The sequence below is a fragment of the Cydia strobilella genome, chromosome 9 (genome assembly GCF_947568885.1).
Source record: "Cydia strobilella chromosome 9, ilCydStro3.1, whole genome shotgun sequence".
NCBI lineage: Eukaryota > Metazoa > Arthropoda > Insecta > Lepidoptera > Tortricidae > Cydia > Cydia strobilella.
In genome coordinates, this window is record NC_086049.1 from 11,316,780 (window position 1) to 11,330,691 (window position 13,912).

Consider the following 13,912-nt stretch of genomic DNA (forward strand, 5'->3'; position numbering starts at 1 on the left):
AATGATTATAGGTGTATATTAAAGTGGTGAAAAACAATTAAAAAAAACAGTTATCTAGTAATAGTAAAGTAAGTGGTATAAGATTATGACAGATCATTTAAGAAATACAATTTTATGTACTATACTTACATACAGTTTTTACATACATAATCAATAAAATATATACCTAGGTAATAAAACAATTTAGGTATACCTAAGTACCTAACTAATGATGCAATTTTAAACTGTACCTATCTACCATTATGTACAATTAGGTTCATATACCTACAATTGGCTTAAAATAATATGTTTTTAGTTACTAAATCAGAAAAATAGTCCTTGATTCAGATATTTTTTTAAACAATACCTATACTAATAAAATTGTAAATAACACAACTTTTTCTAAAGCTTAGCTTTTAAGCTAAGGCTAGGTACCTAAGGTCTTTCTTGAAGCTAAGCTGAATGCATGATCGTGGTCCCGGTGAAAGGCGAACGAGTTCAATGTTCCGTTCACTATAACGGTGGTTAAATATATAACATTACAAATAACTAAAAATAATACATTTTAATTTAGATTTTTTAAGACGGAAATAGGGAATTTAAAACTGTCATTTTATTTTATTATTGACGATGACTACTTAGGTCTTTCCAGACCGTTGTCGTGAATCACGGCCTATATATTATACTACTCTTTGAGCGAACGTATCCCGACGTTGACTTTAGTTAATAATCTGTGACGAGGGCCCTGGAGATGGACGAATGAGATGAGGGCCAGAGGGCTAAGCTATTAGCTAACGCGTATGAATTCGCCGCTAGGGGCGCTAGTGTAGTGGTCTTCGCAAAGTTCGAAATGTCAAATGTCACTTGTCACTTCAATGACTGACAGCTGTTCTTTAGTCTTTAAGACCACCATCGAGACTTCCGGTTCGAGCGCCATCTTGATAGTTAGCATCGTGATTAATTACTTTGTTTTTTGCTTATTAATATTGTTTAAAGTGTAATATCGATAGCTTATTATACAGTAAACTAATGTGGTAGTGTGCAGTGAATGGAGAATTAATTTTGAAGCGCGTTTAACCACCATCTTGGAGTCAACGGCCGGTAGTCCACGTGCTTCTTGTAAAGACTAGCTATCGATTTACAAGAGCTAACAAATCACCGTACACTGTCTTGTACAACCGTACAATTTTTGTCGTTTGTAAACCTCTCAATACCTTGATACTGGCGAAATAGTCCCACTGGGCTGAAGCCATAATTTTAAAAGAAGAAGAAGAAGAAGACCACCATCAACAGAGGTGCCAACTGGTGAGCAAAAAAACGATAGCCCTCATTTAATTAGGGCTACCGTTTTTGTGCTCACCAGTTAGCGCAACTGTAGATGTAGGTCCCAAAGAGTATATAACCGACATGTTCTACTGCTTGATGATGCTTTTCCGCCATCTTGGCGCGATGCAAACTACGAAATCGCCGACATCGCCGTGAAGTTTGCGAGTGTGGGGTCAATACGTCAACGTCGCGATATGTTCTCTCTGGGAAGTCGCGCCGCGATTCACGCACATAGTCTGGAGGGACCTATAGATTATATAGTTTGTCAAAGGACTGTCTCATTTCAAAAGTAGACGGAGAGAATGTCTTACACTAGTACTAGCACCAGTAGCACCTCAGAATAATGACTAAAGCATAGAAGTCGGGCAAAAATGCTTCGCAAATATGTATACCCGTACTTTACTTCCTTACGAATTAGATAATGTGCCGAAAAGAGATGCATATATGCTTGTTATTTCTCATTTACGTACGGTGTCATAAGTTTGATAATTTGCTAGGGATGTAACTGTGTCGACTTTTTATATCGATAAATTATGCATAAGTTTATGTGCCGTGTAAAAGAATAATCACGAAATTGGCAAATTGATAATAGTCTGGCTAATGAAAGTTGAACCTGAAAAAACGCGGCATTTTCAAGAAATCTGTAGCAGGCGGCTCGTTGAAATGAAATGAAATGCGTGGAACACAAGGATTGCATAACTTTTATACTTTTTATAATTTTCATATTCTAAAAATCATTAAAAAGTATAAAAATTATGCAATCCTTGGAATCAAAGAGCCGCCTGATATGAGGATTAATGCATGTACCTAATATAGCTTTTATCTCATTTGCAGTCTACCACCGTCTAACTATACCTCTCGTTTTTTTATCATTAGAAAGAAGGCGAGCGATCTTAACGTGTCGTTTTATCGAAAAACACTTTGAAAATAAGTCACAACAAATATAATATACGATCATTTACATACTTTTGCTTTCATAAGTAAAATATTGCTATATTTATAAAAAAACTTGTCAATAAAAAGACACGTGGAAATGGTTTACCGTTTTTTCTAATGCTAAAAGACTAAGTATAGTTTCTAGTCATGTACAGTCAGCTGCAGAGAAAAGGCACCCCCCCCCCCCTGCATACAAAGTTCTGTAAATTAGTATGGACGTGGGGTACCTTTTCTCTGCAGCTGACTGTACCAAATAGGAAATGAAAAAAAAACGTTCGTGTAATATTTTTTTTTTTATTTAATAATAGGTAATATTACGCGAAACTCGGCGTAGGTGGCGCCACTATCACAATCTGAGGGTCTATCGCGAAACAAGAAAATCGAACTTTCGTTATCTAACATCTCTGTCACTCTTGCGTATTCGAGCGATAAAGAGGCAGCTAGATAACGAAATTTCGGATTCGAGTTTTCCGGTAGGTCCCCTGAAAACTTGTCAAAAACCTGTTAAAGGTACAGTATGAATAAGTTACTCTACGGTGCACTAAAAAAGCCAGTGCTGCACTCTGGTGACAGAACATTGCAGTAATACCCCCTATTCCTCGTCCTTTGGAAATCTGAAATAAAAAGTTGAGTTTTGTGACCAACAATATTATTAAAAGGAACATTCATCAATGATCATTAATGTCTTTTTTATTAGGGTTCCGTACCCAAAGGGTAAAAACGGGACCCTATTACTAATACTTCGCTGTCCGTCTGTCTGTCACCAGGCTGTATCTCATGAACCGTGATAGCTAGACAGTTGAAATTTTCACAGATGATGTATTTCTGTTGCCGCTATAACAACAAATACTAAAAAGTACGGTCCCCTTAGTGCGCGCGTCCGACTCGCACTTGACCGGTTTTTAGTATTAAACTATAGTCTGGCAAACACAATCTGTCAGTAAGTAAGAACAAAGAAAACTATAGGTACAGTCGAAGGCAAAAATATCGATCCAGACAAATGGCTTAAAATATGTGAACACGATTTTATTGTCTGAGCGTACACATATTTTTGAGACTTTGGGAATGTATATATATTTATGCCCTTGACTGTACTCATCAATTAAAATGAGACAGTCCTGGGCCAAACTATAAGAAAGCTGTAAATGTCGATAGTTTATTGATCTGAGGTCGATACATCACTATGCCAAAAATATAACCTTTCATACTTAGCAGAAAAGTTCGAAAATATATGCAAAAATCTATATAGACTTGAATGCAAGTAATAATTACATAAACAACATATCGATTACTATGTTTAGGGTCAGGTCCTATAAATTAATTTCTTCAAAATTGAACAAAACACCGATTAAAGGTTATCGGTTCGTGCGTATTTTCTTTTCTTCCTGTATGCGATTTACAGCCCTCGATCACACAAGACATTATCACAAAGGTAACTTCAAATCATTACAAATAAAAACTCAGCACGTTTTTCAACAATCTTTCAGGAATAGCAACAATATAAATAAAATAAACCAAGATGACCGCTGAAATTCCCGAAATATTTCAACTAAAATAATACGACTATGTCAAGTTGTTACAGTTGACACCTACCTGTGAAATAACGAACATATATTTTATTTGGCTGGATTATATTATAGAACCACATAGGACCATTTGACATTTCCCTCAGTTCATCTTATGACAATACTGAAAAAAACGAAAGAACTTGCGGATTGTTGTCTCACTCACTCATAGACAAAAAGTAATAGCGTGTTGTGAATACGATATCTTTTACCAAGCTTTTATTTTTGCCCGGCTTCTTTGCTTTAGTCATTATTCTGAGAGTAGCACCCAAAAGAAAAGGATGAGTATAGTTTTTTTTTTGGTTTGACCAACTATAATCCGTAACACACCGTCGCACCGCACCAAGGTAATTGTGCGACGCACACATAAGTAAGAGCGAGAAAGAGATATCGCTTTCTCGCTCTTACTTACTGATAGAATATTTCGCTCAAATAACATTTAAAAATGTCATGTTGACGTTTGCGCTCAAATTGTTGATTTGATTCTGGTTTCATGTTTCATTAGTGGCTTTTAATTGGCTTTTACGTTATCGAAAATCTTATATTAAGCCTGATAACTGCCGTATTTGAATCATTGCTGCTCGACTGATATAGTCAGAAATGGCTTTGGTTAACTTATTGCTATGCCGCGTCGTTTCTGGGGAATAAGACGGTTGCTAAGGATGCCTTTGGCGGAGGCGGGGGATCAATACTCAATATGGGTAAGCTCTTTGTTATTGTAAATCAAACATTATCGACGAAGACAATAATTTGAACCACATGTTCCACGTATGGCATAATACAAATTTAGGATCGTGGAAGTTCGGCGATACTGATACTCCACTTATAATTCTATAATTCTTTGTTTTATGTTGAATTGACTTTCATTTCGATGTTTATAAATAAGACTTTTCACCTACGCTATTTTGCTCTTAATACCCTGTTTTAAATAGTACTTATAGTTTCTATTTATGTTATTAAAACCTGACCATATAAGAAAATAATTTGTGATGTGGAATTTCAATTTTACACATAATTATACTTTTATGACCAGGCATCGTAAACTGCGAGCGAAATCCATTGAAATGATGTATGACAACTTGACTTGATTAAGTAACAACCCTAGTACTTCAATGGATTTCGCTCGCAGTTTACGATGTATGTTTATGACTCATTCAATGCTAAGGATGCACTTGTGTCCACAAACTAAACTTCTGTAGTCTAATACAACTACATAATATTATTAAGGCATAATACACTAAACAAGTAGCTTAAACATGAACTTATTTCTATGTACAGTAGAACCCGCTTAAGACGATTCTGAGGGGGGACCTAGTAAAAAAACGTCTTAAACAGAAAATCGTATTAAAACGTGAAAAAAAAATTAGTGATTTTTCATCTTAAATTAAATATGGTTAATTTTTCTTGCAGTGATAATGCTTTAAGAATTTAATAAGACAACAATTGAAACTTAAAACAAAATAATTATAAAACAAATTAAATCTGCAGCGGTGATAATGAGCAAATTAAATCTAAGTGTAGGTTGGTACAAACCAATTATAATAATATAATTTTAGATGGCATATTAAGTGGGACGCAATTCGTATTAACCATGTAAAATGGATGAAAACAGGCCTAAAGTTGCAGGGACCGGCGTAAAATGGCGTATTATGCGGGAAATCGTATTAAACGTGACCGTATTAAGCGGGTTCTACTGTACATTATATAAGAAGGTACTTTATTGTGATGTCATTAAGACTACAGAGTATGCCAAGCTTTTGTGAACAAGGTATTACAGAACATGTTTTATACTTAAAAGAGGCTAAAAGTATTTCCAATACAAATTTATTCCATTAATTAATACTATGAAAATTTGCCGTTTTTAATCAAAAGGGTACTTATTGTCGGTTGTCAATAAGACGCTATTTCCATAAAGCTTTAATTTGAAATCAAACTTATCGACAACCGACAATGTGGTACCTTTTAGTTGAAAACGTCACAAATTATGAAATACTGACTGTCCTTGAAGATTTAAATTAATCCTGAAATTGCATAAATCTTAAGGTTGCCTTTTGATTAGCAAATTTTGACTGGCTGCATATGTAGGGTTAATCTGTTTATGGGGAAGTTAGAGTCTGAGTGTCATGAGTAATTTAATTATTTTCTTGCAAGTAATTATGAAGTTGTTCGCCAATCTACATAACTGTAAAATTGGTAGCACAAATTCTTCATAGATTTTACACATGTTATTCAACAATGAAGCTTTTGTATTAACTGCATATTAATGACCCTTTAATGGGCATAAGGGTGTCAGAAATTAAAATTGATATTATTCTAAATTGAATCCTATCACTTCAAGTTCAAAATCCTAATATATATTTCCTCTGCCTTATAAAAACTTAAAACTTGCACATGACGCACATGTCTAGTGCTTATAGGTACTTAATTCCATGCTCTAATATTGTCTACCCTTCTAATATTGCTTAATGGAAGTGTGTTCACCATATACGATATCCTTATATCGAACTGATGATCAGGGTTGTATAACTTCTCGTTACCAATTGTAAAGTCATAGCAAAAATGAAAGAGATAGATGTATTACCCCAGTTTATAGTATACTGTGCAAACTAAATGGATGCTCATGCGATGGCGACCAGTGGGGTGTGCGGCGCAGTGTCCATGTTAAATAAATGAGTGGCCTCAGTGCACACTGCTCAAATCTCTTGGAAGCTCTACGCTACCCACCATGCCCCACTAAACGCGCCACTTGACTCTCGCTACTGGCGGCCTTAGTCCGCGGACTGGGCTCACGCGACAAGTGGGGTGGCGGGAGGCGACCGCCGGTCGCGTGTGTTCAGAGCCATACAACAGTGTTAAACTACTTTCCAGGTTGGCCTAATATACGTATTCAACCTGATCGTGGGCACGGGCGCGCTGACGCTGCCGGCGGCGTTCGCGCGGGCCGGCTGGGGCCTCAGCACCATCTCGCTCGTGTTCCTGGCGTTCATGAGCTTCATGAACGCCACCTACGTCATCGAGACCATGGCGTGCGCCAACGCCGTGTACAAGTGGAAACTGCTGCAGTCTATTAAGAGGGACAGTGTAAGTTAAGTCTTAGAAATCAATTGTTAATGTTTTTAGGGTTCCGTACCTCAACAGTCCGTCCGTCCGTCCGTCTGGCTGTCAAGCTCCTTTATCTCAGGAACGCTTGGAGGTATCGAGTTGAAATTAAGACCATATACCCAGGTATACAGACCCTTGAAGCTGTGAAAAAACTCAGTGATGTGCTGCCTGAGCAGGAGCACATATCTTCCTGGCCTGAAGGGCTTGGGAGGTTCACCGAGTTAGTCTCAGATTTGCGAGAAAGGGGACATATGGGTAGTGAATGTAAACACTTAGAGTCAGGGACCGGCCCGCTATCCCTTATCGGGGTTTTATAAGGGTATTGCATAAGGCTTAACTCACCATACCCTTTGCCAGACGAAACCCTTTGTTTTGGTTTTAAAAACCCTTATATAAAGCTACCACATTTGAGTAATCGGTAGCCCAAATACCCTTACAAAACCCTTATTATCCGCTCACCAACACCTTGCATATTGCTTATAAGGGTTAGCCTTATAAAGGGCTTCCCTTTTAGCATATAAGCGTGCTAATTTAAGTCGTCTACCTTGTTCATAAAGCACACATTACTTCGAATCCGAGCGATCGTCGGCGGCGACGGCGGCGTTCTTTGACTAGACACGTATTTTCTTTCCTTTTCATACACTACCGTAGATATATACTAATCCTGTCTCTTTCACGCAAAGGGAAACCTTTACAAAAAGCGCTTAAAGATAAGGGTAACCCTTATTAAGAGCTAGCCTTATTTTTGGTTAGCTCTTCGGTAAGGGTTAGTCAAAGGTAAGGGTATGAATGGGCTTGCAGTTCAATAGGGAAAGTCTTTCAATGTGTTAGCCGTGTTTAAGTGTCGCCCATTGAAAGGGTTTTATCGCGGAAAGGGTTGTCCGGTCCCTGCTTAGAGTACACTGTTATAGACGGGGCTTTATGCTTTATGGACGTTGGCCTAGCTCCGGGCTATTACGGGTTTTGTTTATTATTATTCACAACGACGGGACTTAATAACGGAGGTCTTCCCCGAGACCACGGGGACCACGCCGTCCTCGAAACGTCGGAGGTAAAAAAACTTATTTTACGCTTATTTAAGTCCCGTCGTTGGGAATAATAATGAGTATAAATCGTGAAAGTTTAAATCCGTGGTTTTGTTTGTTTATATATTGTTTTAAGTTTTATTGGAATAGACTCATGAAGGTGTTTATGTATTGCAAGCAGAACCTTATTGTTTTCCTTTTCTTCATGGGTTATACTCATTCAATAGTAAAAGTGCCCACAGCTGTCTTAATTTTGATAAGCCATTGGGAATCGACTTCTATGGATGCTCACCACTGATATCTACCTTAGTATATGCGCAATTTGATTGCAGGTGCAAGAGCATGAAGGCCACGATTCAGACGAGCCGACAAACGATATGGAGGAGCCGCTCGTCTGTGCTTCCGTGCCTTCTCGTTACTACAGCCTGGACCGACGCGTCGAGCTCGGCGAGATGGCCAACCTGTTCCTCAACCGCACCGGCAGAACCCTGTTCTACTGCACGCTCTGCGTTTATCTGTTCGGCGACCTGTCTATATACTCCGCGGCTGTTGCAAAATCAGTCATGGATGTTGTTTGGTAAGTGTTTAAATTCAAAAACAAAAACGCATGAAGAGTAGGTAGTTGTACCGACAAACGACATGGAGGAACCACTCGTCTGTGCTTCCGTGCCTTCTTGTTACTACAGCTTAGACCGGCGAGTCGAAAAATTTGTATGTAAGAAAAATAAAAACAACAAATGTATACCAAAAAAGGGCAAAAATACATTAAACAAGCATTAATTTATAATCATACTTTAAAAACGCCAAGTTCAGTGTTTTTGTAAACATTTTTAATCTTTGACTTTGGCCATAGTTCCATTTGTATGGAAATCGTCACCGCCACGCGCTATAAATTATTTTTTTCCTACAAAAAAATGCATGAATGTTTCCTTTGAAGTGATGTATTCCAGAATGAAGAATAATGGGCAACATTGTCCAATTTTTTATTTAGTGTTATGGGTCATACTATGATTGTAACAACCAAAATTGTCACAAAAAAATTCATGACGTTTTCATATAATTTTTTTGTATGAAAAGGTATAATAATTTATATCTAAAATTAATTCCTTGTCCCTAAATTACACGAAAATGATATATTACTTGCCCTAGTTGCTGATCGACCCTCCTCCCCTCTTTTTTGGGGGGGTAGGCACGGTAAGATCTCGTGGCTACCGGGCCAAATCAGTTTTGTTTGACTTAAGGATCAATCATGCCAAGCGGCATTGCCTGAGACTAAAGTGCATACTGCTCCATACATTTACTGTCCTTACTTACCCTACTAAAGAAATAGTAATTTAAGTAAGTACCTATGTAATACAAGTATATCACGTGTTGTTAATATATAGTTAAATAAAATAAATCAATTCAATATAAATAAAAGACAATCTTACACAAATTGATCTAGTCCCACAGTACTAGTAAAGTTTGTTTGTTATTCGGAATTTTATCTGGGGGCACAGCCGAGCATCCGCCAAGACCCGACAAAGGGAACTCCCTTTACCTACCTTTTTTCGACGCGTTTCGTCGTATTTTCGAACCCCATAGTTTCGGTTAGGATAACGCTAGAGAGCTCAAATATTTAGGTTATTATAATATACTGTAATGAAATGCTGAATAAGTGTATTGTATCTTTTTCCGTAAAGTATGACCATTATTTTTTAAACAATACATTGCAGTTGGTTGTGCACAGTTTATTTTATTTAAAAAAAATTACTACAGTGAGATATATAACATACTAAACATAACACAGTACAATTGAAGCCAGTAATTTAATGGAAATTATTAACCATAATAAATCAGTCTGGTAGACGCAAGTAGATAACAAATATTGACACAAGTGCCGATATTGTGTTATATGACGCCATGCCATATTTAACTTAAGGCAAGATACTTTCGGAAGGTCAAGTAATGGAGTTTCAATAAAATGGATTAAATTTCTAATAATAATAACATTATTTTTTTTAGTTTAAGAAAAACTCTTTCAATGTAGCGACGTTACGTTAAGTGTTTAAATTTGTAATATTTGCACTGTTTGTTAGAAAGTAACAAAATTTAGCTAAAATGTATGAATACGGGGGTATATCAGTGTCACGTTTGTCCACAGTTCATCCGTCCCCACGAACCTGACGAACTCGTCCGATTGGGACGCGCTGCCGTGTTTCAACAGCACCAGCCCCGAACCGTACACCCGACTCGCTTGCTACAGAACCGCTCTGCTCTCCTTCACCGCCGCCATTGGGCCGTTCGTCTTCTTCAACGTGCAGAAGACCAAGTATCTGCAGCTGTTTACAACTGGCATGAGGTGGTTAGGTAAATAAATTAAGTTATTCTAAGATGCTTAATACTTAATATAAGAATCGCGAGTCATATCATATGTGTCATACCTAAGTGACCAGGGATTGAGTCAAATGGTGAGTGGCCGAGGCCGGATTCGAACCAACGTCTTACGTTAACGGTATAACGTTAGCTTTGCGGCTAAAGCACGAACTGTGAACAGTGTGCGCCCTTACAATGTGGTCAAAGGCGCCGAGCCTTTCAAGGATTATTAAATACTCAAGTATGTAATAAGGACGGAGACGGGAACGATAATGAAATTGTTATATCGTTACTATACTTTGAAAAATCTTGTATCTCGGGTACAGGTATGGATAACATTGCGTGACAATAACTTTCAAACATAATTTTCATTTTTTTAGGGTTCCGTACCCAAAGCGTAAAAACGGGACCCTATTACTAAGACTCCGCTGTCCGTCTGTCACCAGGCTGTATCTCATGAACCGTGATAGCTAGACACTTGAAATTTTCACAGATGGTGTATTTCTGTTGCCGCTATAACAACAAATACTAAAAACAGAATAAAATGAATATTTAAGGGGGGCTCCCATACAACAAACGTTATTTTTATGGTTCCGTACCTCAAAAGGAAAAAACGGAACCCTTATAGGATCACTCGTGCGTCTGTCTGTCTGTCCGTCTGTCACAGCCTATTTTCTCCGAAACTACTGGACCAATTGAGTTGAAATTTGGTACACATATGTAAGTTTGTGACCCAAAGACGGAAATGTAACTTAAACAAATGAATTTTAAACACGGGGGCACTTTTGGGGGGTAAATGAGAAAATTAAAAAATAAAGTTTTTCAAACTATTTCGTGTTACATATAAAATGAAAGAGCTCATTATGAGAATCTCAAATATATATTTTTTATAATTTTAGGATAAACAGTTTAAAAGTTATTTAAGAAATTAGGCAAAAAATTACCATTCCCCCCCTTTATCTTCGAAACTACTAGGTCAAACATTTTGAAAAAAATACAGAATAGATCTTTACCTATAGATCACAGGAAAACCTATTAGAAATGTGCAGTCAAGCGTGAGTCGGACGTAATTACCTAGTTTTTGATCCGACCCCTACGGGTTTTTTAAAGTCATTTCACTCACGTTTCACATTAAAAATACATTGTTTAAACTGTGTAATGTACGGAACCCTTGGAACGCGAGTCCGACTCTACTGTACTCTACTAAAAGATAAGACCTTTTCAAAGTAGCGACGATATGTGACCTACGTATTTTATAACAAGTCCATACTCGTATCTCGTACCTCAACTCCATATCAACCAGAGGCAATCACATTAAAACTGCTATATCTTTCAGCATTCACCATAATGATATCGTTCGCGATCCACCTGCTGGTGCACTCGGGCGCGCAGGGCCACCCGCCAGCCTTCGACTTCAGCGGCATGCCGACACTCTTCGGCGCCTGCGTCTACTCCTTCATGTGCCACCACTCCCTGCCCGGCCTCATCTCTCCTATCAGAGGCAAACAACGCCTCGGCTTACACATAGCTCTAGACTACGCTCTTATAAGCGCCTTCTATCTACTTCTAGCCTTCACTGGAGCCTTCGCGTTCGCACATTTAAACGATCTATACACCTTAAACTTTATACCCACACACGATGACAATCTATTCGTTAAAATCATTGAGTATTTCTTAGCTTTATTCCCAGTGTTCACATTGTCTACCAGTTATCCAATAATAGCTATCACTTTGAGGAACAACTTGCAAAGCATGTTTCTTGATATGACTCGTTTGGAGTCCTATAACTTTGTTTTACGTAAATTATTGTTTCCTATAGTGGCAGTCGCGCCGCCTCTAGTAGTTACATACTTCTTAGAAGATATAGGTGTACTTATTGAGTTTACAGGGTCTTATGCGGGTACTGGTATTCAGTATTTGATACCCACGTTTTTAGTATTGTCCGCGCGTCGGCATTGTACTAATTTATTAGGTTTAGGGGTCGCGAATCAGTACAAAAGCCCGTTTTCAAATAATGCTTGGGCAATTTTTGTGTTAGTGTGGGCTATCGTGTGCGTAATATTGGTATCAGTAAACATTTTCGAAAAGAATTCATGACCGTAGGCTTGTACGTATATAGAATAAAATAGAATATATTTTATTTGTAGTAATTGTACATACTACTACAGACAAATGCCTAATAGACTCAATGTGGAAATTGTGGAGGAATATAGCGTCAGCTTTCAAAAGCACCCGAGGCCCATTTATTTACAAGAACGGTTTACGCCAATTACACTTGCTACTATGCTAATGGTAGGCATAGTTACATTTTGCTATATACCTACAATAATGCAAAATCAGTTTAATTACGCACGCTCGACGCTGTCTCCCGCCGATATACATTTGTTTTATCTAATGCGTTTGGCATCAGCGTCGATCGTACGTTTCGTGGCCGAGTCAATACTCTTAAGTATATGCTCAACTCCTTGCGTCTTTTCGGTCTTTTAGCGCCACTTGCACCAACCCACTAATCTGGGGTTAATCGGTTAAACCTGGAGTTACCATGGTTACCAGTACAATTAGACACTGAGTTAACGGTTGACCGGTTAACCCTGGGTTAGTGGGCTGGTGCAAGTGGCGCTTAATGTTCATCTGTTTATGGCATGTTGAAATAATTGTATTAAAAGATGTATTATTAATAATGTTGTTATTGTCAAAGCGCAAAGATAATAATCGTGTAACCTAAGACTCTGTAATTAAACTAAAGAATAAATAAGTACAATAATTTATTTAGCTTTAGTTGTCTTTTCATAGTTTTGTAAATGATTATTTATGTCTGCGCTCAATGCTTGAAGTCTTCCGATTGTAGTCTTCATGTGTTTATTACCCGACTAACAGAAAAAGGAAGGGTAATGTTTTGTATTATTTTACTTAATACTGCCAAAGTTGGTGTAACTAAGAATTTTATATAATTTCTAACTCTGTACAGTGTTTTAAGAATTTGTTAACTAACGATCAATGAACCTGGTCAACAATAGTAAGTACATTGTGCATCGAGGGGGGTAAGTAACATTTTGCTAACGAGGTCTATATAATTAGACTCGAGTTAGCAATATTTTTACCCCCGGAGTTACACACAATGTTTTTTATCACACTTGCAAAGAAAAACCTAAATTTTAAGCGAAATAATTCTTAAATACGGTGACATTCGTAAGGCACGGACCCGTTCGGCATTCAGCCACGATTGAAAATTGTGTAATAAATATTTTAAACGGCTATTACCTAAATAATCAAATTAAATACTTATTTTCAAACATAAACAAAACAATTAAATTATAAACGTTAGTATTTTGAAAGTAAAACTCATTTTATGCCTTGACTTTTAACAAGTATGTTACTTAGATCCTACTTGGTTCGTATGAGTTAGTGACCCAATTAAAAATAAAGCTTTAACTCCCGTGGGAGTAAAAATGATTTTAGCTCCCGCTGCTCATGCATAAACTTACAGCTAAGGATGCCAAAACGCATGCGGTAGAGACAATAGGGTATTCTCCAATCATTAGTCAAATCAGTTTCTTTTTTAGAACTGTCAAAACGATTTGCTAATATGGAATTACACAATGACGTCAACTTTTCTATCCTACT

The 13,912-nt window shown here is 37.5% G+C and overlaps 1 protein-coding gene across 1 annotated transcript; it reads left to right on the forward strand.

The window, feature by feature from the left end:
• The first annotated feature begins 4,300 nt into the window (after window positions 1–4,300).
• LOC134744291 (transmembrane protein 104 homolog) lies at window positions 4,301–13,912 on the forward strand. The gene is made up of 5 exons (XM_063678058.1): window positions 4,301–4,507; window positions 6,675–6,887; window positions 8,266–8,510; window positions 10,077–10,282; window positions 11,625–13,912. Exons 1-5 carry the CDS (start codon window positions 4,430–4,432, stop codon window positions 12,383–12,385), a joined length of 1,503 nt encoding a protein of 500 aa, XP_063534128.1. The 5' UTR covers window positions 4,301–4,429; the 3' UTR covers window positions 12,386–13,912.

Bases quoted from the DNA above. Each gene is read 5' to 3' on its own strand.
- LOC134744291 (XM_063678058.1), top strand. From the start codon at position 4,430: ATGCCGCGTCGTTTCTGGGGAATAAGACGGTTGCTAAGGATGCCTTTG. The intron at 8,511-10,076 runs GTAAGTGTTTAA...GTTTGTCCACAG, and splicing joins TCAGTCATGGATGTTGTTTG to TTCATCCGTCCCCACGAACC. The intron at 10,283-11,624 runs GTAAATAAATTA...TATATCTTTCAG, and splicing joins AACTGGCATGAGGTGGTTAG to CATTCACCATAATGATATCG.